Source organism: Lepidochelys kempii, chromosome 4, assembly GCF_965140265.1.
Source record: "Lepidochelys kempii isolate rLepKem1 chromosome 4, rLepKem1.hap2, whole genome shotgun sequence".
In the NCBI taxonomy this organism is placed as follows: Eukaryota; Metazoa; Chordata; order Testudines; family Cheloniidae; genus Lepidochelys; species Lepidochelys kempii.
The window spans coordinates 54089850-54116252 of NC_133259.1; the positions used below are offsets into that span (position 1 = coordinate 54089850).

At 40.9% G+C, this 26403-nt stretch overlaps 2 protein-coding genes across 2 annotated transcripts in view; one reads left to right on the top strand and one right to left on the bottom strand.

Moving 5' to 3' along the window:
• The first annotated feature begins 25 nt into the window (after positions 1-25).
• C4H4orf51 (chromosome 4 C4orf51 homolog) lies at positions 26-24928 on the top strand. Its single transcript, XM_073341286.1, has 7 exons — positions 26-1763; positions 5016-5092; positions 8584-8642; positions 13303-13381; positions 13501-13571; positions 19391-19466; positions 24615-24928. Exons 1-7 carry the CDS (start codon positions 1528-1530, stop codon positions 24662-24664), a joined length of 648 nt encoding a protein of 215 aa, XP_073197387.1. The 5' UTR covers positions 26-1527; the 3' UTR covers positions 24665-24928.
• The window catches only part of ZNF827 (zinc finger protein 827), a 143904-nt gene continuing 136066 nt past the window's right edge, over positions 18566-26403 (bottom strand). Inside the window, exon 14 of the mRNA XM_073341278.1 lies at positions 18566-18995. Coding sequence (XP_073197379.1) covers positions 18944-18995 — 52 coding nt within the window. The 3' untranslated portion in view covers positions 18566-18943. The remainder of the gene's footprint in view (positions 18996-26403) is intronic.

The following is a 26403-nucleotide window of genomic DNA, read 5'->3' on the forward strand; positions in this document are numbered from 1 at the left end:
ACATGAGCACTCAGCGAGGGAGAAGCCCGGCCTTTTTCCTTGGTGCCTTCGCATAGAGGGGCAGGGACAGCACTCCTGATGAACTTTCCTAACATAGGGTGTCTGTGCAATGCTGATAGAACAGTGGCAGACTGCTACATGAGCATGTTTATTTTAAAAAAACAGCGTGCATGCACAAAGTATGATTTTTAAACCTTTATAGCTTTGACAGTTCACAGACAGGCAATTTTCATTGAACTACCAACAGGTAGATAACTCTGTCCCTGTCCAATGTTCAGCTTCTAAATCTACAATTCAAAAGATGTTGCAAATATATTTTTTAATCATGTTCCTAGTTCCCTTAAAAAGTTGATTGCATTTTTTTAGAAAAGAAAAAAGTTGTAAACAATTGAAAAGAACATTTTAGAGCAGAAACACACATGCCTAAAATGTTCCTTATTACCTTTACAATTTAAGATCTTGCTAAACAACAAATGGAAAGAAAAAGACAAAAAAGGAGAAACATGACATGCACGGTAGCCTGAAACAAGGGAATGTTGTGTAACCAAATAAGAAAATCTCTGTTTTTGGCGGTGGTTGGATTTTTGTTTGTTTGTTTTTAAATGGGACTGTAGTATTTGTGAAAGATGCCTGATTGCCAACACTTAGAGACTGATGTAATCCACTGTGAACATCCTTCATTTCTGGGCTGCATGGACTACATTAAAGACTGAATGGTTATTTCAGTCTCCACGATTGTTGTTTCCGCTTACCTAGAGGCACAATTGCAAAGAAAATATTTGTCCTTTAGGAACCAAATGGAGATTAAAAATCACGATCTTGCTACAAAGAGATTGAAGTACTCACAGGTCTTAGATGTTTGAGTAGATGATATCTATTCACCTGTTACAAAAATGAGAAACTTTACAATGTGTGTGTTCCACAGTAGTTGACACTGAAAAGTAAATGCTTCCCTTATTGCAATACTGCTGTAATTAGCTAAGGCTTTATTCTTATTTACATAAATGTAATTTAAGATCACTTTAAGGCCCTTATTTATTTTTAATCAATCGTATATATTCCTACTACATAGCTTTATCTGCTATTTTACCACCACCTTCCTCATTTTTGCTATGAAAAAATTAGCAATTAAAAGGAAGTGTCAAAGGGGAGACTATTCAGCTGACCTGTCCTTTGACTGATTGTGATGCTAGTACCCACATAAGAAGAATAAAAAATTATCACTGCACATATAGACAGTGCCCTAGCAGAAGTCTCATTTCTAAATATTTCCTCCCAGCAGGTATATAAATACACACAAAAATCCAGTTTGTAGTTTGCTAATTACTTCTTCTTTTACTGGGTGTAGTGCTGGTAGAGTTTTTATGACCTGTTGCTTAGCAACTTTTATCAACAGCAGCAAAGCACTTTCCCTTTCCTTAACCTTGTTAAAGTTAGGCTTGATCACCTTTAGCACTCATCAGCTGAGGAAAATTATTTCTAAAGTAAGGTAAAGTTGCTGCTCAGCATCTATGAGCTGCATCCAGGATGAGCTATCTCTTCTTATCTCCTGAATTGCCTTTGCCCTTTAGTCCTCTCTCTCCTCAAGCTTTTAAAGAAATCCAACGCCATGCTGGGGAAGCCTGGAGACAGGAGGCTCAAAGAGAGGCCAACTGTGCGACAACCTATTCTGCTGGTTATGGAAAAAAGGAGCTGGCTGACCCCACAAGGTGGAGCACCAAACCCTCCTCTCCTACCAGGATAAACAGACCTCATCCACCAGAGTAAGGTTTATTCCTATTTAGTGGAGCCCACAATACGTAGTTTATGTGAGTGGAAAAATAAATTCCTCTTAGAGGTAGACGCTAGGAGAGGTTTATTACACTAGGCCTTTCTTATTCTTCATCTCTTCTAAGAGGAATTTGAACATACTAAACTGGAATGAAACCTGACTGCTATAGAAAACGAGTAGGATCAGTTTAGAAATCAAGAATAACATATAAAAAGATCACCTAATCAAATTCGGCAGGTTCTGTTTAAGACCCAGGATTAAGTTAGCCACATTTCATTTTCAATCCTGGAATGGGAACAGCTAGTAAAGAACTGCAAGGAGGGTTTCTAATGAGATCATAAACTACAAGGGCTCGTATTCTTTATGATGTCATCAGAATCTTAACCTAGAATCGTTTTATCATTGCCTTGCTACTCAGATTTTAATTCTAGATCTAGCTCTGTTTTATAAGTTAAAGAACTAGAGAAACATATATATACACACTACAGCTTATCTATCCATTTAACGATGGAGACACCTTTCACAATTCAGGCATTACATTCAAGAATTGATGGGGCAGGCTGTAGCTTCTCTCTCTTCCTCTCTGGTTTTTGGCTCCTGTCCTCTACCAGATTCTCTGAACCTGTTAGTAGAACAGCAATTAGCAGTAGTGCTGTATTGAAGAACAGTTGATGATATCATGCACACATCTTAGCGTATTCAAGTTTACACAGTGCTAGAAGATGGAAACATTTGCAGTGTACATGCTTATAAAAATCCATTTTTGATGAAATCCTTATTCAAGTCTAACAAGAAACAGGAACCATCCATCAAGAAATCTCAGAAAGTACTTGAAGGTCAAAAAAAATTGCCTCCTTTTGGTTCAGCATCCCTACTTGGTGGAAGCAAATTTAGTTTGCCACAGTAGCACGCTTTTTGCAAGCTGTCGAGAGAATGTGATGTCATTGTTTATCCTGATTAATATTGGGTCTGAGGGAAAACATCTGTTAGTATTTGTTGCCTGATAGAGCCAAAACATGTATATGACTCATGTCGTTAATCAGAAATAGAGTATTGAAAGACATTCAGTAACTTAGCAATTGCCTAAAGTCTGAGTTTGTGATATGCGAGTTGAGACCCCAGGTGTTGCACGATTGCAACCATCTTGGCCTTCCCATATTGTTAAGTCTGAAGGGGGATCCCAGCTAGATGGGAGCAAGGCCTTGGTATGAAAAAGGGGTCCCAGTATGGAACCACTGGCCTAACTAGAAGATCTAAAATACATAATGTTGTTCCTTTAAAAAACAAGCAAAAACCCCTTATAATGCAGGCTGAAGAGTAAAAATATATTACCTTACCAAAAAACTAAGGGTGAAATCCTGGCCAAATTTAAATCAATGGGAGTTTTATCACTGACTTCAGTGGGGCTAGGATTTCACCCTAAAATATGCTACGTTGTTGTAGGTGAGACTTTAAATGCCTAAATGTTATGAATACTCAGGTACAGTTGCGGCACCAACCTAATTTTTGCTGCTCTCGAGTCTCACCTGCCATACATGGCATATGCAGGCCCCCTTCCTACTCATTATAAAAACAACTGTAATTCTGCTCCTCATATCATGGACTGTTCTCCACCCTGCATCCTCTGTTACTCAATATATGGGCCCAAAACACTCTACATACACATATGAGCAGTTGTTTCTTCAACTCTGGGCTCCATCCCCCTACATTCACAATATAACTTTGTTCTGAGGGTTTTCTCTAGTTCCCATTCTGGAAGTATCTAGGTGCTTCCCAGGTAAATTAAATCTGTGTTAGATCAGGAGAGCAGGCAGGGATATGTCTGCACATAGGTGAAGAATGCATCAGAATGGTGTACTAATGGGGAAGAGTTTGGACTGCATGCGGGAGGTGGGTTGGAGTACAGGGTTTGGAAATGAAGTAGGTTCTGGAACATTAATTGACAGTTTTCTGACTTGATAGATGTATTCCTTCCTTTCATAATGTTGTAGCAAATTTGGGGCCTGTATTCTGCTGTACTAGTTCCCAAGAGGAGGAGGAAAAGGAAGATGTAGTGAACAACTTTCCCTCACCCAAGCAACAGAGCAGGATCTTTGAGAGAGTGAGGGGGAAGGCTTGCTGGCCTGTGCATCATGTCTCTAAGGGACAGAAATTTACCGTTTGGTTAATGGGGTGTCTTTCCAATGTACCAGGCAGCCAGTGCTGTCAGCACCACGCACTGAGAGCTCACATTACCCCCATTCACACAGTGACATTGTCCCTTCTGGCAGTGGAGAATCTTGCCCTGGCTAGCAGAGTTTTGTAGTTGATCACTATTCAATCTCACAATGCCAGACACAGCAGGATTTAGGGTAAAATATTCCAAAGCACCTCAGTAATTTAGGCATTTAAGTCCCATTTTCAAAAATGTTTTAGGCATTGAGGGCCAGATTTTTAAAGGGATTTAGGTGTTGGTCAGCTGAGTGCGCCAACATACAACCCCTGGGTTGCTTAGTGGAATTTTCAGCCCCAAGTTAGGTGGCTCTATGCTACCTATAGAATCCTTGGGGATAGTTAAGCACTTGAAAAGGGGTTTTTCACAAGTCAGCCATCTAAGCTAGCCAGGAGTGAAATGCTGAGAAGATTGGTGGGGAGAAGGGGGGCGGGTCTAAGGTGCCTAAGAAGCTGACCTGCTGTGCCTGGCTGATGAGCCACAGATAAGATTCCTTCTTCCATTCGGGACCCTTAGCTGCAAAGAGTTAAGAATTGTCAGAGAGACAACTCAGAGAGTTAAGAATTGTCTCCTGCGATCCTGCTCCTAGAGACATACGTACGAATCCTGTAAAACAACTATAGAACTAGAATAGCATCTCCCATGTAACATTTTGAAAAGTTATGCCTTATTGACCAGCTAGAGCATAATGAATGTTCTAAGTGCCAGGGGAAAAAAACAGACCTTTTTTGGTGCTTAATTCCCTAAGGTTTCTTCTGCCAAAGCAGCTTGTACTGGGCACTGTCAGAGACAGGATACCCAACCAGATGGACCATTGGGCTCTTGTTCTTGTGTTGATGGGCATGGCATTAAGAACCTAAATAAAACAGATATTAAAAAATGCCTGCATAACGTATTATAAATAAAGAAACCTGACCAATGACAAGGTAAAGATGCTGCAAATTTATCATATTGCACAAGCTTATAGAAATAAAGCAGCCTTTTGTTTGATCTAAAAGACTTAAACATTCTCTCCCTCTGTGTGTTCTCTAGAGTATTTATGGTAAACCAGCTTCATTATATACCTGGATATTACAACAGTGATAAACAAACTGCTTCAGATGACAAAGGTAAATCTAACACGCTTGGTTATTCTGAAGATGGTTCCTTAGCCAATCTGGCAACCTCTGTGATTTCCAGATTCTTGTTACTGATGGAGCAATGACAATGATTTAGAGGTATGGAGAGATGTAGGTTGGGGGGAGAGTGAAAACACTTGGAAAGTTTCATGTAGATGGGAGGCAATGAAGAGACATTAACAGAGCAACTGGGAGCTGGCCAGAGCAGCTGCAGGATGACCGGGCCTGGGCTGCAGCGTTTACAGGCAGTGCCTAGATGGTGCTGTGGAGCAGTGTTCCTCAGCCCTGCAGCCACCAGCTAGCCAGAATCTGAGGCAAGGGCAGCTCAGCATTCAGTATGCCTCTGCGCCTTCTGGGGGTGCTCCCTCTAGCTAGTCTGGTCAAATGGGCCAGGCAACCCGGGCAGTTACCAAGTAGGCCACCAGTCCAGGACTGCCACAGAAAGATAAACAATTGTTTCAGGGAATTGTCAGATGAAAGACAAGCAGTTGCAAAATGGCCCATGGACAATGGGTACAAACAGGGGTTGACTGAAACTCAAAGGAACCTGGATCTGGTCCAACCGAAGTCCATCCTCCTCACCCTCCCCAATCAAATCTTTTCCCTCCACCTGTGGAAAATTCCTGGTTCCTGGCCCAGCCAATGCTACCTCCAGCACTTTCTGGGTAACGTCCCCCCATAGATCCAAAGTTTGTGGGTCCATCGGCCCCCTCTGATCCCAGGTCCCAAATCCATGGAGGCTAAGTTAATTCACCCATGGGAACAAAGGAACACTGGCTGCAGACACCATTTATTAAGGTCACTAAATGTCATCTGTCATTAGACACATTTTAATATTATATTTGAACACAGACTGCAGTAATTGCTACAATTTATTCCTCCTACTAAACTTAAACCATGGGATGTTTTAGTATGTCTGTCTATACATGTGTAAGCAGCATTATTTTTAAATAAAACACCCACAGCATTTCATTAATAGCAGCATAAGATTTGGGGATCACAATTACAGAAGTATAGTATTAACTCCTGGAGCTTCTTCACATAATTACAGTGTAGTATCATCTCTTTCACCATCAGACTTTCTCACTGTATAACACAATTTATTTCTGAAGTTAGAGTTCATGGATTGGGGATCTGGATTGGGGACTGGAGACATGCCAACAAAGTAGGGCTATATTAAATGACCTTAATTAAAAATATATTGAAACTAAGATCTTTTTCAGCAAGACAGAGTTCAAGCTGTAATGTAGGTTTTATTTTGAAGCTGTTGGTGAACTTGTGAAAGGCAATTGTAAGTACTCTCCATCTACATTATCAATAGTTCATAAATAACAAATATCTAGCTGTCACTTCTGTAAGGAGGATGAGGAAAAATGAGCTACAGTAAAAGTGGAGATTTTTCTGTGAGAGAAGGTAAAAATTAAGTTTGTTACTGTTAGGGAATGTGACTCCCTACAGTATAATAGGGTGCTCCTTCTGGTTTCTATCATTTTGAGATATTTCAAATTCTTTCTAAACTCGCACAATTCAGCAAGATACGCAAGCACGAGTAGTCTGACTGAAGCCAATTATATTGATCTAATATTTAAGAAACACCTTATTTATTGTTGTCTCAATCATCTTCTGTGTAATAGTCTATATTAAAATACTAGTTAAAAACCTTCAACATTCTTTGTGATTTCCTATAACCATGGTAACTCAGCAATTGAAAGGTAAAGACTACATAACTTGGAGATGTACCATAAGTTCTAGTCATCCCAAAGCCTGCATGCTGCTGTGTTACAAGTATTCTTTATTATTATATGGGCCACATTATCATTACCCTCATTCACTTGAATGGGAGCTGCCAGCATGTAGCTGGGAACAAAATTTATCTGTCTTTTGTCTCTCTCTGTACCTTGAGAAACTGTACTGCTGAAGTCACTGACTGACAAAGTGTCAAGTTACCAGGTTAGTCTCCTTCACTTGTCTCCGCCAGAATTTTTTTTTGAAAACTACCAAAGAAACCTCCATGATGCTTTTCCACCACACCAATGAAAAGTGCCACATCAATGGTCCAAATAGAGTGGTAAACTCTCATCTGTCAAAGAATGGGAAGTCCCACTTCTACACTGGCCGTTTACCTCTAGCTATAGCTGAGTTTTGCAGAATGAAAATCCTTAAACACCAGTAACAATATTTTGCACGGATCTAGCACTTTGCATCTTCCTTGTGCTGTTTAAATCTTCAGCTCAGTAATCGTCTATACACCACTGTGAGGGAGGCAAGTATCACCTTGATTTTATAGGGGAGGAAACAGCCAAGGAGACGTTAAAGTGACTTGCCCAATAGCACACAGCAAGTCAGTAGTACAGCTGGGGGGATTACACCCCAGGAGGTTCCTGGCTCTCACTAGACTACACTGCTGTTTAAAAAGGTCATATCCCAGAATGGTGCACAAAGTTACAGTTTATTATTGATAATGATCTAATAAAGGGCTCTAGCTGTATTAAAGAGTCATTGTATAATATCTTTAATAATCCAGAATTAGCAACTCAGTAAAAGAATTGTAGCATTCCATTGTTATGGGGCAGCGATGCATCCATAGTTATTTCTCATTGCTCCATATATGCATTTTTTGTGCAGGTTGTTTCAACACAGTTTTAATTAAAACAAATCGCATTCAAAAAGTAGATGTAAATAAATATTTGTAACTAACATTTATATTACTTAGTATATTAGATATACTCAGCTCTCAGATCTTGTTTAACTATTTAACCCAGATTGTGCTTCTTGGACCCATGTGCACCGGTGAGGCTCTTTCCCCACCACTGCAGTGGCGACCTGGCATGGTCCATGCTCTGCACTGGTCAAGTGGAAGGGACCAGCCAGGTTAGGGGGAGGATGCATATTGCCCCACATCTGACCAAGTTTCAAGGAAAGTTCCAAGGAAATTTCTCTGATAATTTAATAAATATAAGCCCAGGTTGTATTACTTTTCTGCCCAAATGTGCTGGAGGCAGCCATGGTCAGCGGAGAACCTGGTATTACAGTTCCAATGGACTGGTGTTGCTGGGGAGCCAGTGGGTGGGGTGGGAGAAGGTGGCTGCTGAGGAGGCACAAAGCCTCCATGCAGATGGACCTGATATCCTTCAGATCCTTGGGGAGCTGCCAAGTTTGGGAGCAGGCCTTGGGCCTTTCATTCAGGGAGGCAAACCTGCTCCTCACATGGCAAAATGTGGCAGGCAAGGTGAATAACTGCAAGGAGATCACCTCCTCTGTGGCCCCATCCCACAAAATTTCCCCAGGAGGGTGGAGGATGAGCTGGGGAGACACTGTTTAATTTGGTAGCCTAATTTTCCTCTCTGTGTATATTTGTGTACTGTAAAATTCAACAAAACATCTGTTGAACTTAAAAACGATAATCAACTTGATAATGTATCAAGAAATTGGACTGAACATTTTACTCACTCTAAGGCTTTCATTTCTTGTTTTCCTTCCAGGCAAATGCTATGAATATCCAGGTTACAGAGACGATTCAAAGTATCTCGGACAACGAGTAGTAAGTACAGAATTTGAAGTGAATTTGTACCTGATCATTTAAATCTATAGATCTTGTGTTGACAATAGAAGGCATCAGCATTTTATCCTAGTCAAATGACTGAAGATTTATAAACAAATGGTTAGCTGCTTGTGTCTGTTGTTCTTCGAGATGTGATGCAGACGAGTATTCCATGTGGGCATGTGCATGCCCCACTCACTTGAGCCAGAGAACTTTGCCTAGCAGTACCCTTGGGGGGGGCGCTTGTGCCCTGGAGCCGTATATAAGGCTCCTCCCCTGCTCATATAAGGATGGCACTGCCCCCAAACCCCTCAGTTCCTTCGCACCGAATATCAGGAGTACAGACTCTGATGCAGACAGGATGGAGGGTGGATCAGGGAATACATCTCGAAGAACAAAAGCAACAGATGGGTGTTTTTTCTTCTTTGAGGAGATGCAGCTGTGCGTTCCTTGTGGGCCACTCGCAAACAGTACTAATAGGAGGCGGGGCTCTGAGTGTACTTACAGAAGGACTACAGGACTGCCTTCCCAAAGTTTGGATTTCATCTGGACGCAGCCTTAATGGCATAGTGGTTTGCAAAAGTACGCACAGAGGACCAAGTAGCAGCCCTGCAAATGTCCAATATAGGAACGTCACCTAGAAATGCCGTTGACATCACCTGAGTTTTCATGGAATAAGCTCATATCCCTTGAGTCAGCGTAGTCTGGGCTATTTCATGCTGTCATGATACAGGAAGTCATCCACCTGGACACTGTCTGTGAAGAGACTGCTTGATCCTTCATTCAGTCTGCATATGAAACAAATAGAAGAGGTAAGGAATGGAAAGGCTTAGTTCTATCCAGATAAAAAGCTAAACATTACTTGACATCCAATGTGCGAAGATGCTGCTTCTCTGGGATTGTACGCAATTTAGGGAGGATATTTAACTTGGTTCAAGTGAAACTGGGAAATCACCTTAGATAAAAACTTTAGGGTGTGGCCGCAGGGGTCCTTTGTCTCTACAAAACTGAGTGTAAGGAGGCTCTGCCATCAAAGCCTGAAACTCACGCACTCTCCTTGCAGATTTACTGCCACAAGGAAGGCATTTTTCTGACACACAAAGGGGAAAGAAGAAGTTGCCAGAGGCTCAAATGGAGGTCTCATAAGAGCCTCTAAAACTGAATTAAGGCCCTACAAAGGAACCAGCTCTTTAACTGATGTGTGGAGATGAGTGACTCCTTTCAAGAACCTCACTGCCATGTAATTTGAAAACACCAACTTCCCACGCATAGGTGGATGAAATGCCAAAATTTCCACCAGGTGGACTTTATAAGACCAGAAGACTGAAGGTATAACAGATACTGGCTTGTATCCAGGATATTTTGGAGTGTCGGTTGATCTCCCTGGGCTAACTATCATACCGAGAATCACTTCCATTTGGTTGAATAGGCTGCCCAGTGGAGGGCTTCTCCCTGTCAAGCAAGACCTGCTGGACACACTCTGAACATCTGTCCTCCTCCTCCTCATTTAGCCACGCAGTCACAACCAGGGAGTTAGAGGCCTGGCGAGAGTAGAAACCCTCAAACCCTTGCATGGGAACGAACTATTGTTTCTCTGAATGCTTTGCCATAAGGGCAATGAAGAGGGGGTATTCCAGAGGGCCTGTGCAGGCCTTTAATTTATTGGGAGGGCTACTCTCTCTGGAGCTGATGATTGGAGAATATCCAGCAGTTTATGCATAATCTCCTGCAGGAATTCCCTGTGGATGCCCAAAGTAGTGGTCATATTCCTCCGGAGCTCCTGATACACTTTAAAATCCTCGGGCACCGAGGGAGAGGAAGATTCTGTCATGGTAGAGTCATCCAGGGAGGGTAAGGAGGCGGTTCACTGCGCCAATAATGAATCATGTTCTTGCACCACAGGATTGGGTCAGAAGAGCCCCGTAGGTGCCGAGGGAATGGACTCAGTGGTCACTTCCAGCTGAGACAGTATGGGAGCAGGAGTCACTTGCGGGACCAGTGATATCTCTCTGGATTAGGTCAAGGAGTAGGACACTAGGGACTGTGGAGTGTCCCAGGGATTCCAAGGAAACCACTAGGTATACAGATAAGGTATTGGTGGTCAGTAGGCACCAAACCAAGAGCCCCTATCCTGATCTCAGTACTGATAGGGATCAAAGGGCAATCTGACGAGGACACTGACCTGGATCTTGAGGAATCTTGGAGGTTCTGTGGTGACAAACGGGGGAGCCAGCTCTGATAGGCCAAACAACTGATCAGACTCATCTGAAGCCCAATATGGAGGCATCATCGGTGCTGAAGAGGAGTGGGGAATTAGCACCAATGGCACCAAATGGAACCCACTCCTGCTTGGTACCAGGAGAAACACTGGCACCGAGGCCAGTACCAAACTAGATGACGGGATCTGCCACCATTACAATGACAGGACCCAAGGATGCACAACATTAAGAGGGTCTTCGGTGCCAGACCCAGTCTTGATGCCACAGTCTGCAGCCCAGGTGATGTGAGCTGCGGTGCTGACAGACCTGGCGGCTCTGCAACCTGGCCAGAAGGTGATGGAGGCAGAATGGAGGAAGAGCTGGTAAAAGTCATAGCACTGGAGAACTCCTGAACTAGAGTCCAGGACTGAGAGGCAAAGAATGTCGGGTGCTGCCTGGTATGCTATTGGCATGGAGATGGTTGGCTCTGGTGCCGTCGTCGTCGGTACTGGACTCAATGGATACCCCGTGGCTGAAACCGCTGGGGACCGCTGCCTGGGGCCGCAGACTGAGGCTGCTCCGCTGGCCCGGGACTGCTGCCTGGGGCTGCCCGAGCAGCGGCTGGTGTGGCTGTCCCCAAGGCAGCCTGAGCATCTGCCCTGGAGCATCTGCATGGGCAGCCCTGGGGTCAGGCATACTGGCTGCTGCAGAAGTCATGGAAGTTGCAGGAAGTCATGGAATCTGTGACTTCTGTGACCTCCGTGACAGACACAGAGTTCTACTCACAGCCTGCTCCAGAAGGTGCTTCTTCAACCACAAGTCTCTTGACCCGAGTCCTCTTTGGTGCTCCATCTGCAAGTTATTCACAATCTTTAATGTGTCCCTCACTAAGACACAACAAGCACCTTGGGTGGGGGTTGCTGCTGGGGATGGCCGCCCTACATGATGTACAATGCTCGAACCCCAATGAGGGCATCTCACAGGGAAGCCAACTACTCTACTAACACAAAACTAACTTTTAAACTACATCTAAGATACTGTTACTACTATATACAAGCAAAGTTCTCAGAAAACTGATGGTGGAAGTGTGAGGTGAAGACACCAAACAGCTCTGACTCTAGCCATGGGCGGTGAGAAGGAACAGAGGGATTTGGGACGGCACCACCCTTATTTGGCCAGGGGAGGGGATACATCGGCAAGGTGTGAGCGCCTTCCCTACAGGGGTTGCTAGGCAAAGTTCTCCGGCTCTGGTGCACAGCATGTGCACATGCCCACATGGAATATACGGCTGCAACTACTTGAAGATTATAAATTATGATGGGAGAAACACACATGAAGAAAATGGGGGTAATTAAACCAATCTACTCAGCATCCATTTGACTTCAGTTAGACAAAGGCGTTCATTTTGGGACAGCCCATTTCAGGCAAACTAGAAAGAGAATTTAGGAGAAAGCAACAAAGATACAAGGTTTGGAAAATAAAACCTGTGAGGAAAGAGTTAAAGACTAGAGCATGTGTAGTCTGCAGAAAAGACAAGTGAAGGGGTAAGGATGCAGTGCTCTTGTCTTTATTGTAATATCTGCAGATGTATTTGAATTAACAAAGCAATAAAGGCTTTTGGTGCTGCATTTTCTTTTTAATGCTTATTGGTTGAAGTAATTGGATCTGTTATTGTGTTCATTAGGAATACCTGCTGGGCTTCTATGGCCAATGACTTGAGAACAAGACCTATTGGAGGTCAAAACATTGGAGGGTCTGCTCTGAATAGCTCCCAGTGGGCAATACATTTAAAATGGGTTTAATGTTTTACCACTTTTAAATACTGTTCTGTTTTTCCCCTCTATCTGGCCTGCCTTAGTATTGCATTTTTGATTGTTTGGAGTCTAATTAGCCATTTGGCAATGGACTTGGAAGATGTACCCTCATCCATTTAGTTTTGTGACTTCTTCGTAAGGGCAAGTTATTGCACCACTGAAGTCGATGGAAGTTTTGATATTGACTTCATTTGGAGGAAGATTGAGCCCTAAATGCTAGCCTGTATTTCTTGAATGGCACTGGGGCATTTGCTCAACCATCCTGTCATCATTCTGTGTGCTAAACTACACACACACACACTCTCTCTCTCTCAGAAGCTATACCTGCTAATCATAGATAATACTCAGAGATAGTGGGCCTGATTTTCAGAAGTGCTGGAGCTCCTATTGATGTCAGCTGGAGTTGTGAGTAGGCAGCTCTTCTTAAAATCAAGCCCATATAATAAAAAATGCCTAGTTACAGCAGGTCTGCTTGTTTTCACATATCACTGCAGTGCTCTCATTTCTGTTTGCTGCTGCTCTGTGGAACTGTTAGGACAGCATCACACAATATATCTGAATATAGACACTTGCTCGTGATGTATTGTGATGTACTCAGATTGGCAGCCTTGGTAAAAGGAGCAATGATTTGTTACTGTCTTTATACAGGTGTATCAAAATATGTACTGTGGTGCTTCAAAGCCACATCAGGCAGCTCAGAACAGGATAAAAAATGCCAGTGAAAATGGTGAGTATAACCCTAAATCACTCCCCCGAGGCCTCATTTGCTTCCCTAAAATATAAAGCTTCCATGTTTCAAATTCCCTGCTGGTTTTCAGCCTATTTTTTTTCACCTCTTCATGACAGGGGGCAGAACGATTAAGAACATGAAAAATTTTGCAGTGGAGAGTCAGAAGATGCAGACTACACCACACAAGGTAAAGTCCTATAGCTGTCATGTAAGTAGATTTCATTGTATAACTTTTCTAGAACAGGTCCCTTGTGTGGCCTAGGCAGAAGACCCAGGTTCTAGAGCTACTCAAAACCAGCCATCTTCTCTGAAGGAAGAAATTCAAATCCCTCTTTATAACACCTCTGCGCTTTCTTCCATGCAGCTTCCAGTACACAGTATGCCCAGGAGCTGGGCAAATTTTCTGATCAAAACTTTTTTCAGCAACAAATGCAGATTTGGGCGAACTGAAACGTTTTAAAAATTCATGCAGAATTCACCAAATTGTTTCTGTCAGAAAAAAAATGCCCCCAAAATCCAACTGTTTCATTTTAACGTTTAAAAACGGAAACATTTTGATTTTTTTAATTCAAATTTTTCTTTAATTAAAAAAAGGCTTTAAAAAGCTCAAAATCAAAATGAAACATTTAGAAACAAAGCATTTATTTCCACCCCAAACAATTTTATTGGAATTGCCAGCAAACCAAATAATATCAGTTCTTTGCACAACTCTAGGTATGACCTTCCTGAACTCATCCATAGAGCCTCTACCCTGTCCATATTTAAGTCCCTCTTAAAGACCCATTTTTGTCATGTGGTTTACAGTGAATCAAGTTGATTTGTATAGCAATTGCCTATTATTGTTCCCATTTTCCTAGCCTCTGTTTACTTGTCTATCAGTCTTTATATTGTGATCTCCTCTGAGTAGGTACCATCCTTCTCAAATATTTGGAAAGTGCCTAGCAGTGCCCATTATGTGCTATAAATGAACAACAACAAATCCCACTTTTGCAAAGCCATTTTGTGCCAATTTCTTCACTGACCATATCTTTGCACTTTCTTGGAGGTGAGCCGTCTACCTATTACTAACATTGCAATTGATTCAACTTTATTGTGTGTCAGAATCTCCTACCTTGTAAATTCTGACAGATCTTTCTCCAGTGCTAGATTGCCAGGCAAGGTAGAGATCTTGACAGCAAGAGACACTTGTCAGATGTAATCTTCTGTACCACTGCTGAAGATGGTAAGGGAAATAATGATGCATCACCTACCACTTAAAATCATGGTGTTGGATAAGGTTTCCCACCAGTCCACTCTCAAAATGCTTCTGGCTTCTCTCCAGCATATATAGAACTTCCTTCACAAGTGTGAGTGATACTTCAGAATAAAGTCCTAGCTCAGAATCCCAGGACTTCCTGATTTACACTATGTTTTTTGGGTCTGTCTCATCACAATGAGGCTAAATGATGTTGATCCAGATGTAAAGACATAAAAAAGACTAAAAGCACCAGATAGTATCATGGTTGGTGCTCTAAAGATACAAGCTAGAGGTCTTTGGCACTGATAGAACTTCAATATCGCCAGCTAGGTAAATCTGCTTTATAGAGTCATGAAACAAACTTTCAATCAACTTAATCTAAACTTGAAGGAAAATCTCTCTTTTTTTCATATCAGATGTAGAAGCAATTAAAATATAAAAAGCAAATCAAACATCTATGCTCTAAAATATATTCCATTATATACACACATTTTCCAGAAACTTAAGAGACCAGCAAACACCGAGAGACCAAAATACCAAGAGTTAAAAATTCACAGAATCCATAGAGGGTTCACCTTTGTGGTTCAGAAGAGACACCTCTTTATTCTGTTTTGCCTTCTGATCAGGGTTCTTTGAAGCCGTCTTCCTGCAGAGAAGAAGAAGAAAAAAGATGTTGCCACTAAAATAAAAAAGCAAAGTGATTTACTGCTATATGGTATTTAACTATAATCTGGTATTTGCAACATTTCTTATGCTAAATAAAGGAAACACTGTAGTGAGGTAAATTTAGACGTTTTGGCAACCTAAACAAAGCAGGAAGAGTAGATGTATTTGATCAAAGGATGGGAAGGGACAGTTACTTACCTATGATTGATCTTCTCTGAAGATAAAATTTGACTGAATTCCTGGTTTTGAGTCTTGTGCTTTTGGTGTGAGATGGAGAGCTAGTGGGAGTTCTTCACTTAAGTTATTTTGCTCTGGGTAGGTGAGTGTCATGAACAGACTGTCAGTGTCTCAGCAGCAAAGTGCTTCTAATCCCCCCTGAATAGTTTATGCCAGAAATAAATATTTATACCAGGGGTAGGCAACCTATGGCACGCGTGCCAAAGGCAGCACATGAGCTGATTTTCAGTGGCACTCACACTGCCCGAATCCTGGCCCTGTTCCGGGGGACTCTGCATTTTAATTTAATTTCAAATGACGCTTCTTAAACATTTTAAAAACCGTATTTACTTTACATACAACAATAGTTTAGTTATATATTATAGACTTATAGAAAGAGACCTTTTAAAAAATGTTAAAATGTATTATGGCACGTGAAACCTTAAATTAGAGTGAATAAATGAAGACTTGGCACACCGCTTCTGAAAGGTTGCTGACCCCTGATATATATGATAGTATGATCAGAAAGAAAGTAATCAAAAGCTTTTACTTCCCAACTTTCAGTGGAAGTTGAGTAGGCAAGCAGGGAAGCAAGTCAAACGATAACTTCAGAGAAGCTAACTTGCAGGTTAATTTTCCCTTCTCTGCACAGACTAAATTGACTGGATTACTACTCTTAGAGGCTAAAAAACTTGAAAAGGGCTCCACAAAACAATGCATTTTCCAAGCCATAAAGAAACAAATTATCTATGGTTGTTTTGTGTGTCTCAGATCACTGTGGAGAATTCCTGAAACCACCTCTACTGCCAAATAGGAAGTGGGATATTTGGGAAAATATTGAATAGATGATAAAAAGCCAATGGCAGGACCACATACGGCTTGCACTCCTGTCAAGAAAAATGAAAGAACAAACATTCTTTTTGCATAGTTACCTAGTGGAGGAGCTGGACCATACACTAGCAAAGTAGGAAAAAAGACTCTCATTCCTGTAACAGAAAAACTGTTGGAAAAGGACCACCTTAATAAAGAATCTGCAGGGACTCTTCCCTGTGGAAACTACTTTGGGGATCTGATTCAAAGCCCATTGGTCAGATGCATTGTTGGTAGTAGTGGCCAGGAACCGAAATTTCTGTTCCATGTGAAATTCTGACATTTTGGGGGGAAAAATTAATTAAGAATCTGAACAAAAAAGTTTGCTTTAGGTCAGTGAACATGTTTTAATTCATTTCTATGTTGACTTATTTTAATTGTATTTTAAATTGTATTATTTTACACATAATTTAAACAAATTTCAATACAAAATCATTTCAAAATTAAAATCACAACGTTCCATTCTTATAAGCTTGAAATTGAATGATTTGCCCTTATCAAAATCCTCATTTTGATTTTTTCCCCCCAAAACAAAATTTCATCCAAATTGATGTGTCCCTGTAGAATATTTTGAGGTAAATGGACTGGCATTTTCTGCTTGAAAAACACTCAGAAAATTTTCAGTCAGCTCTAATTGCTGGCTTTTATTTTTGCTTTTTTCTGAGTCATCAGTGGCATTTAGTGGAGCAGGATACCAAAACAGAGGAACCAATGATGTGATCCAGGCAGAACAAATCCTGTTTCTGCATAAGAGACAGAGGACAGAAGACATGCATGTGTGAATGCCAACTTATTTCACCGGATACAGCCTGTGAGGAAACACAATTGTAGATTGTTCCATAACTACCTGTCATATGAGTTGGAATTTGACTAGGATACTGAAAAGTGCCAAGTGATCTTTAATCAACACAAGTGGCCATGATGCTGACTGCAAAGGTGGAACCTCCAGCAGCTGTGTTCAGCACCACACCAGGCTTTGATTCATCACTAAGAGTATGTCTATAATGCAGTCACAGGGTGTGACTAAAGCTTGAGTAGACATACTGGAGCTAACTTTAATCTAGCTAGCTTAGGTACTGGCAGTGTGTACTGACACATGGGATAGCCCCATGAGTAATTACCCAGGGTACTGGGTGGGCTTGTACACCCCACATGCTGCCATGGCTTCACTGCTTTGGCACCTAAGCGAGCTAAATTAAAGGTAGCTTAAGTATGTCTATTGGAGCTGCAGTCGCAACCCATGACTGCAGTATAGACAAATGGGAAGAGTGCCTCCCATTGAAACATCTGCACCACCTACCACTGGAAGGTCTTATGAGATCTTCTATTCAAAAATTAACCCAGCCTCATACGCTTTAGTTTTATGAGAGTGGACAGGCTAACACCACAAGGTGATATGGCTGCAGTCATGTTACTGAAATGTTAAAGCAATTCATACATATATAAGCTTTTATAATGCACTTAGATGTGATTTAAATTTTATTATAAAATTACTGACCGTATCAGAGAGACCACCGAAAAACAACAACAATCTTGAAAGACATTTTATGCATAAAATGTGGTATCGAGAGATGTCTGAACTTTGGGAAAGTGATCTGTCTGTGGCCCCTTAATTATCTACATCTGCCTGGTTTGAGTGGAGAGAGAAGACTGCTGCTTCCAGTTCTCTCGAGAGAAATCTGTCACTTTTTGAATAAGAATGAATCTTGACTGATGAAAATGAGATCTCTGCACTGTACCACCATGTAATGGGTTTTATTTATTTTTAATTGAAATGCTTACTTAAAAGATAGTGCAAATTCCTTAATTACATTAACATTCTGTTTAGCTTTTTCATTAGGTTCTACTTACATAGTCACATTAGAAATAGCTAGATATACAAAAATGAACTCTTAAAGATGATTGCGTAATAAATATTTAGAGTGCAAACAGGCATCAGTCTAGTTACACAAGAAAAAGGAGCTATTCAGTTACATTTAAGAAATGTCTCTTGTATGAGTGACAGAGAGCAATATATGCCTAGAGCTTTATTCTACAGCATCATGCTTATAGAGCAATAACTCCTGCAAATATTGGTTCATATTTACACTCCCATACCAATTATTATTTAGCAAGAGATACTAATGGTTTATAAGTAGTAGGGCAACAGTTCCGTGTTATAATGCATTACAATTCTATGTAATGCATTATAAAAAATCTATTTGTTCAAACAATACAAGAGATTTTAGTCATGTGAATTAATTTGTTCCTAATAATAATCTATTCTGCTGGATCTAGCAGGAGATTTTGCATTAGCTTTTCAGCTTGTTTTAGAGTGAATGATTTTTGTAGGAATCCCAGATTGCTTTTTGCCTTAAACCCATCCATCCAATGGCTGCTCTAGGTCTCCAATGAAGACCCCCTTGGAACTTACTGTTCACTTGGATTGTGTTTTCCACATGAATGAAGGGCAGAAAGTTGTTTTTTGACCAGGACGCAATCACTGCCAGTACTTCAATCTCTCAGCTGATGGGCTGTGGAAAGTGAAATGGCCTTTCCTCTTAGGCCTACACTGACGTCAGGATTTGCCATTAAAATGTGGGTCTCCCAAATTGCACCAGAATATCCTGGCCACCTCCAAAACTGTAATTATAAGAAGTGAGCACAAGGGTGAATGGGAAGTAATAGAAAATATGTCCTACTTTTTGGCACCTTTAAACACTGAAATATGTGATGGGTTCTAAAACCCAAGTCAATTGCCACTGTCTGAGGCAAATGTTTCTGTGAAACTCCCAATTGGATATTCTATGAAACCCTTTTAAAAATCAAATCTTTTGTTCCAGCCCTTGGCTGAAGATTCCAGGCTTCAATCAAAAATAGCAAACAACTTCACAAGTCCTTACCTATGGTCTAGCCAGCTACAAAATGAGACCCTTTTAGCGTTACTGGTCACATCAGGCCAGAAAGAACATCAGCGTGGGGAGTATGAGCACAGTAATCAGAGCTAAAGAGCACTTTGCTATGTTTTATTAAAACAGGCAACTTTCCAGCAGAGTAACAAGCCTGAGTTTGTCGTTTCAATGAATCACTGGTTGAAGAAAGCTGGAAAAGAAGGTATATTAGTTTTAAAATCTATAAAGGTAAAAGCATAGTGGGAACACCAGGTTTCTGTATTACAGAGGACAATACAATAACATGGGCCACCATTTCAGTAACTCTGTCCTTAGTCCATATTTTTCTTAGAGATTTTTTCCATGTGTGAGGGAAGGGGCAACTCCAAATATTAGACACAATTCGGGGAAGGGAAAAAAAGAACAGAAGCATGAAAGCTTCCAAGAATGGGAAGTTGTCACCAATTATGTAAAAGTAGGCAAGCAGACTGAAGAATCAGATCATTCAGTACTGCTGCATCTCATCAGTATTGTTACTGCACAGCAGTCACTCATGGAATTCAGTCCCTCTTATAGATATTCTCACATCCAACTTGTAAAAATCAGCTGCTCTGCACATGCATGCAAGCACAACAGCTGGACTGACATGCGGCATAGCCATATCTCTAGCCTACATAGTATCTTGGGATACTAATACTATGCAACATCTAGTCTTGATGTTGGATAGTATCTTGCAACTGTGCAAGATACCGGGCAACATTGATGCAAGATACTATGCAAGAGCTGTGCAACATGTTTGTAACAAGACCACAAGCCAAATAAAACCATGTTCTTACTGGGTTTAGATAGAAGCTCAAAACTTAGCTTAGATTTGTTAAAACATTTGTGACTCTTGAGCAGATTTTTGGTTTCATACCAAAAGGGTGTGAGATTCACAGATCGACATGATTTTCATGAGAAGCCAACTGAAACTTAGTAATCTCAAGTGAACTTTGCATTGAGTTTTTAGGCACAGGAGGTGCAAACCCACAGAAAGTAAAACTGACGGAAAGGTTTTCATATGAAACAACTGTGAATTGAAGCTAGTGAGTTTCAACACAGCTCCTAGGGCCTGATCCAATTCCTATTCTAGTCAATAGGAATCTTTTCCCTGACTTGAATAGGAATTGATGAGACCCTAAACCACCTCAGTACAGCAAGTAGTGGAAGGTTATTTACACTGATCCCTCTGCAAAGGGATGAGAATATGCGACAAACTTGAGTTTTATTTATCCTGCAGTAGAAAAACGAAAGAAGTTGCTATTAAAATCTTTACAGCTATTTGGCAAGTAAATATTGCTGTTACTCCCTAGGTATTTCCTATAGTAAGTAGAAGGAATATTTTTGTATTATGATCTATTTTTTAATATTACAATGGTGACTGCTTTATGTGTATTTAAAAGATTCATCCTGACAAAAAATCCACAAGGCACCAGGCCAGATGGCATCCCAGCTGAGGTTTTTAAAGCTGGTGGAACAATACTCCAGCACAAACTTTGCCAACTTCTCGACAAACTCTGGCCCTGCAAAGAAATTCCACCTGACTAAGAATGCCAACATTGTTACAATATTCACGAAAGGGCACAAATCTTTGTGCAGGAACTACAGCAGTATTGCCTCCTCTTCATCGCAGGGACAGTCCTTGCCTGGATCCTGCTAAACCGCCTTCTCCCCCTTACTGAGGCACTCCTCCTCCCTGAATCACAGTGTGGCTTCAGGCCATCCCGAGGCACAAATGACATGATCTTCGTGGCACGACAGATTCAGGAGAAGTGCAGAGAGCAACACCCGGAACTGTTCAGGGCATTCATCAATCTAACCAAGGCCTTAGACTATCAATCCTGATGTCCTATGGAAGGTGCTGTGTAGGTTTGGCTGTCCACAAAAATTCATTTCTATCATCAGACTACTCCACGATGGGATGACTGCCACCATTTTGTGCAACGGCTCAGAGACTAAACTATTCATCATTTGCATTAGTGTCAAGCAGGGCTGTGTCATTGCTCCAACACTCTTCTCCATTTACTTTGCTGTGGTCCTGATTCTCATCCATGACCACCTTTCTGATGGAATCAGGATTGAGTATCATATGGATGGTCAACGCCTCAATCTCTGACACCTCCAAAAAAAATCTAAGATCACGAAAATTGGCATCACCGACCTTTAGTATGCAGATGACTGCATCGTTCTTGCACACATAGAGGCTGACCTGCAAAGTACCCTAAATCTTTTTGCAGATGCCTATCACAGCCCGGGTCTCTCTCTCTCTCAACATCGGGAAAACCAAGGTACTCTACCAGCCCTCATCTGCACAAACTACTCTTCATACTCCACAAATCACCATCAGTGGAGAACCCCTGGAAAATACGGACCATTTTCCATACCTTGGGGGCCACCTCTCCAAACATTCAGCATTGACACAGAAATTGAATACAGGATCTGCTGTGCCAGCACATCCTTTGGAAGACTACTGAAACGAGTCTTCAACGATAGGGATCTGCAAATTGGCACCAAGATCTTGGTTTACAAGGCAGTTATCATCCCCACCCTTCTATAAGGATGTGAGACCTGGGTAACCTATAGACGACATCTCAAGCGGCCGGAGTGGTTCCAACAGCACTCCCCCAGGAGGATTCTCAGGATCAGCTGGGAAGAGCCATGCACTAACATCAGCATTCTCTCTGCAGCTAACATCAGCAGTATAGAAGTGCAGGTCATAAAACACGAGCTCCGCTGGGCTGGTCACTGTGTACATATGCCTGACACTCGCCTCCCGAAGCAAGTACTCTTCTCTCGGTTAAGTCAGGGAAGAAGGGCTCTTGGAGGGCAGTGGAAGCACTTCAAAGACATGTTGAAAGTACATCTTAAAAAGGGAGGCATCAACCCAGCAAACTGGGAGGACTTGGCGCAGAACAGAACACAGTGGCACCACACCATACACCGAGCCACAGCTCACTTTGGGGAAAACAGACCTGCTCATGAGACAGAGAAGCAACAAAGGAGGAAAGAAAGGGCACAACAGTCCAGCCAGCAACTATGTCTCTTCCAAGATTACAACTGCCACTTCTGTGGGAAAATCTGCAGGTCACGTATTGGGCTTCTCAGCCACTTAAAAACCTATCAATGAACCGACCCCCTTGGCACACATCATCCTCATATCAAGGGATAGCCGAAGAGAAGAGATTTAAAAGATAGCATAGTAATTTTCTAGGAAGGTTGTTTCTATTCTACCATTGACCTTTTTGCAGTGTTGTCATAGCTGTGTTGGTCCCAGGCAAAGTATATGAGGTAGTATCTTTTATTGGACCAACTTCTGTTGGTGGAAGTTACAAGCTTTCGAGCTACACAGAACTCTTTCTCAGTCTGCAGAAGAAAGACAGACACTCTGCTTCTTTCCCCAGACCTGAACAAGAGCTCTGTGTAGTTCAGAAATGAGTACTTTCCAACAGAAGATGACCCATTCAAAGATATTACCTCATCCACCATGCCTCTCTCATTGGCTTGCTGTGTGATTTACAGCAAGTCATGTCACTCTATGGGCTTCAGCTTCTCCAATACTTAACCTGGGTATTAGAATATTGACCCCTTTTTTGTCACGTATTTTAAGTTGTGTGGATGACAAGGGTTGTATACAAACCAAGTATTAATAAAATACTGAATAAAACATTTCTGCCAGTTTGGGGAGCTCAAACATGAACATGGGTCAAAAAATGTGATTCCTGCCTTGTGGGAGCATATTGCTACTAGACAGCCAATCAAGTGCGTCGAGTACAGTTGACTTTTAAAAAATGTGAATTAAGTGTTTGCAAAGGATGCCTAATTGACAGCCCTAGAGAATACATCCTGTATTAGCCCACAGAACAGGATCTGTTTGAAAGGTACAGTGCAACCTTCTGCACATAGGGCCTTGGTCCTGACCTGAAGGGACCATTTCTAGGGGTGAGATAGTAGCTTACTTTCACCATCAGTCTTTAGCCTCTCTGCTGAGACTTGCCAAAAAGGAAGCTAATCAGCACCAAATATTATTGCAGTTGTTGTACTGTGGACATCTGTTCACAAGGAACAAGTGATATTTTAAAACCACAACACATATATATTTTAAAATATGGCTATGCAAAACTGATATGATCTATGACAAAAATCTCTACAGTTAGCATTAATTTAGATATGGGTATAGAGAAGCTATCTTAGGTAACTGTTATTGGTTTTTAATGTATCCTTTGGAGCCCTGTACTGTTGGATTCCTCATGACAGAGGCACTTGGCTTTACAGTCTGACAGGTAGAGGATTACAGGAAATAGTGCCAATTCAAATGTTTAAAATGCTCTAAAACTTTTCTAAAATAGCTTCTCTATAATATATGAGGCATATGCAGCACACACAAAATCTTTATACTATATCGTCAGGTATTTGCTCCCTCTAATTTTAATTGAGGGAATCATCCCATCTGTGTACCGATAAAGCCTTTATATCACCCCACAAACATATTCTGTATATGTCAGAAAAATTAATTTAATAAAGTTTTAATAACATAAATCAAACCGTGCAGTGTTCCGAGGTAGCCAGAGACCTTTAAAAAGTGATATAACTTTTCTAGATTTGCGAATGTCATTTTTTGATCTCTCTCTTCCCCCATACCAAACTTTGATTAATTTTAGTCTTACTATTTGAATATTTACTGTTGTCATAGACTTTAAGGCCAGAAGGGACCATCATGATCATCTAGTCTGACCTCCTGCGCATTGCAGGCAACAGAACCTCACCCACCCACCCACTTCTGTAATAGACCTATGTTCTGTATGGATGTATACTGATCAGTGTGTGGCTTGGTAAGATATAGACTCTGCTGTTAGTCATCTCTAGAACTCTTTTGTCACAAATTTGAGTCCAGAGGGACTCTAAGGTTTGTGAAAGTTTGGACCTGTTTGGGTTGGTTTTGTTCCATCTCTAATTAGGAACTAAATATTGTCATTTTAGTTAATATGGCAAATCTGACAAACCGGATTTTTTCTTTCTTTCTTTCTTTCTTTCTTTAAATTACACAAAATGACCAGATCCTCAGCTAATGGTAATTGTGACAGCTCCACTGACTTCAGCTGAGCTATGATAATTTATGAAAGCTGATGATCTGGCCAAAATGTTTATTGTAAGGGAGGGATTAAGACATAATGAGGGTCTGATAGATCAGTTTCTGGTATTGTATATGAAAGATATTATAGAAGCTGCCCAGGGTCTAGTTTATCCTCTATCTTTTTACTATTGATGCAGATTTATTAATATTTATAACTCAAAGTATACGAAGAATATTCATTTTACTTTTCCTTTGTTATAGAAACAGCTGAAGTGGAGAGCGCGAGGCAATCTTTTCTCAAACGTGACTGATTATGCAGCCAGGGCCATGTAAAAAATAGAAGCACCTTTCCTAGAACATAACTAGTTACCAATTGATGCAGGAGCAGGATTAAACACAAGACTGAAAAAGCATGATAAAGCATTGTCGTAATCACTAGTAGGTGCTAACATGGTACCCAAGGATTAGAATATTTGCTCTAGGAATACAACCAAGAATTCTCCAGCTAATTAGAAGTTTATACCATGTCTTGATTTGCACTGAAGATTGCTTTGAATAAAAGAATTCCCTCATTACAGTGGTTCAATATTCTATTCTAACTTCATTTCAAAGCTCTTGTTTTGGTAACTAGTGCCCTCACCTCCATGACCCTTGACAATTTATGTCTGACCTTGGATCTGTGTAGATGTTTCCCCTCTCTCCATCTCTCCTGTGCATCGGAATGTCTTAATGGCATTATCCTTTTTTTATGTTGATGTTTACAAGACGTTGACAAAACATACACACTGTGTTGGATGACAGAAAAATTCACATTATTTCACCAAAATGTACTAAATGAATATTAAAGGCCAGATTCTACCACCTTTACTCATAAAAAGGAGCACCTTACTCCACAATTAGTTCCACTGGTTTCAGTTGGGTTATCTGTGGAGTAAGATACTACTCAATATGAGTAAGGGTGGCAGAATCTGGTTGTAAATCAGCATGTCATAGCTTTTAAGGGGAGAAGGGACCGTGACGATAACCTAATCTGATCTAATCACCCTGTCATTGACACTATTTCTTTATAATTTACCTAAAGGCTATCATGAATAATTGATCATACTTTTACAAGGGATAGTAAGAGGGACCTTTATTAAATTCTGTGTTGTGGCTGTCACAACAAGGCTTTCATTTATATGCCCAACCTTTAATCTGAAGGATCTCAAAGTACTTTACAAGGAAATCATATACAAATTATATTTAGGGATCACTACTAAAATATCTGTGGTGGAATACAACAAGTTTTTAACAGTACACAACAATACTACACATTAGCTTTAGGAAAAGAAGTGAAGGATGCTGTATTCAATTGAAATACAGGGGGGATATTTGGAAGGTAGATAGAATGTAGTTACATAAAGTTACATTTGGCTAGCAAGTAAGATTATTTTTTTGCTCTTACAATGGCTCAGGTCAAGACCTCGTTTATATCTCATCTGAAAGACAGCACTTTCAGCCACACAGTATGCCCCTTAAAAATATACTGGAGCATTGGTTCATTATTGAATCAAAGGAAAAAGTACCACATCCTGAATCATGCAGCACCACTTCAAACAGTATACAAGTGCTACTTGGAGGTCTCCCATCCCAGTACTAAGCAGGTCCCACTCTGCTTAGCTTGTAAGATTAGAAAAGATTCCAACACAACACAGTATGGCTGAAGGCCAAATAGTCAATTATTAATTTACTTACATTTTCATACTTTTGATCAAGAAATATATAAAATGTAACAACAACTAGAATTACAAAAAAGCCACAGAATTTTCCCATGGTTAAAACTGAATAAAATGCCGGTCTTACCTTTTTAGGTCTGTTACTCCTGTTGGGAATACTCCCCTATCCGCATTTTTAAAAAATCCTTAAAGTTAGATAGATTAGTTAACAAACCAATGGAGGGGGAGGGGAAAAATGAAAAGAAACCAGAGTATAGCCAACCTTTTTTAATTAGCGTATATTGTACTTCCAAACTGGATACACTAGAAATTGGCAATGCAACATAAGATGCAAA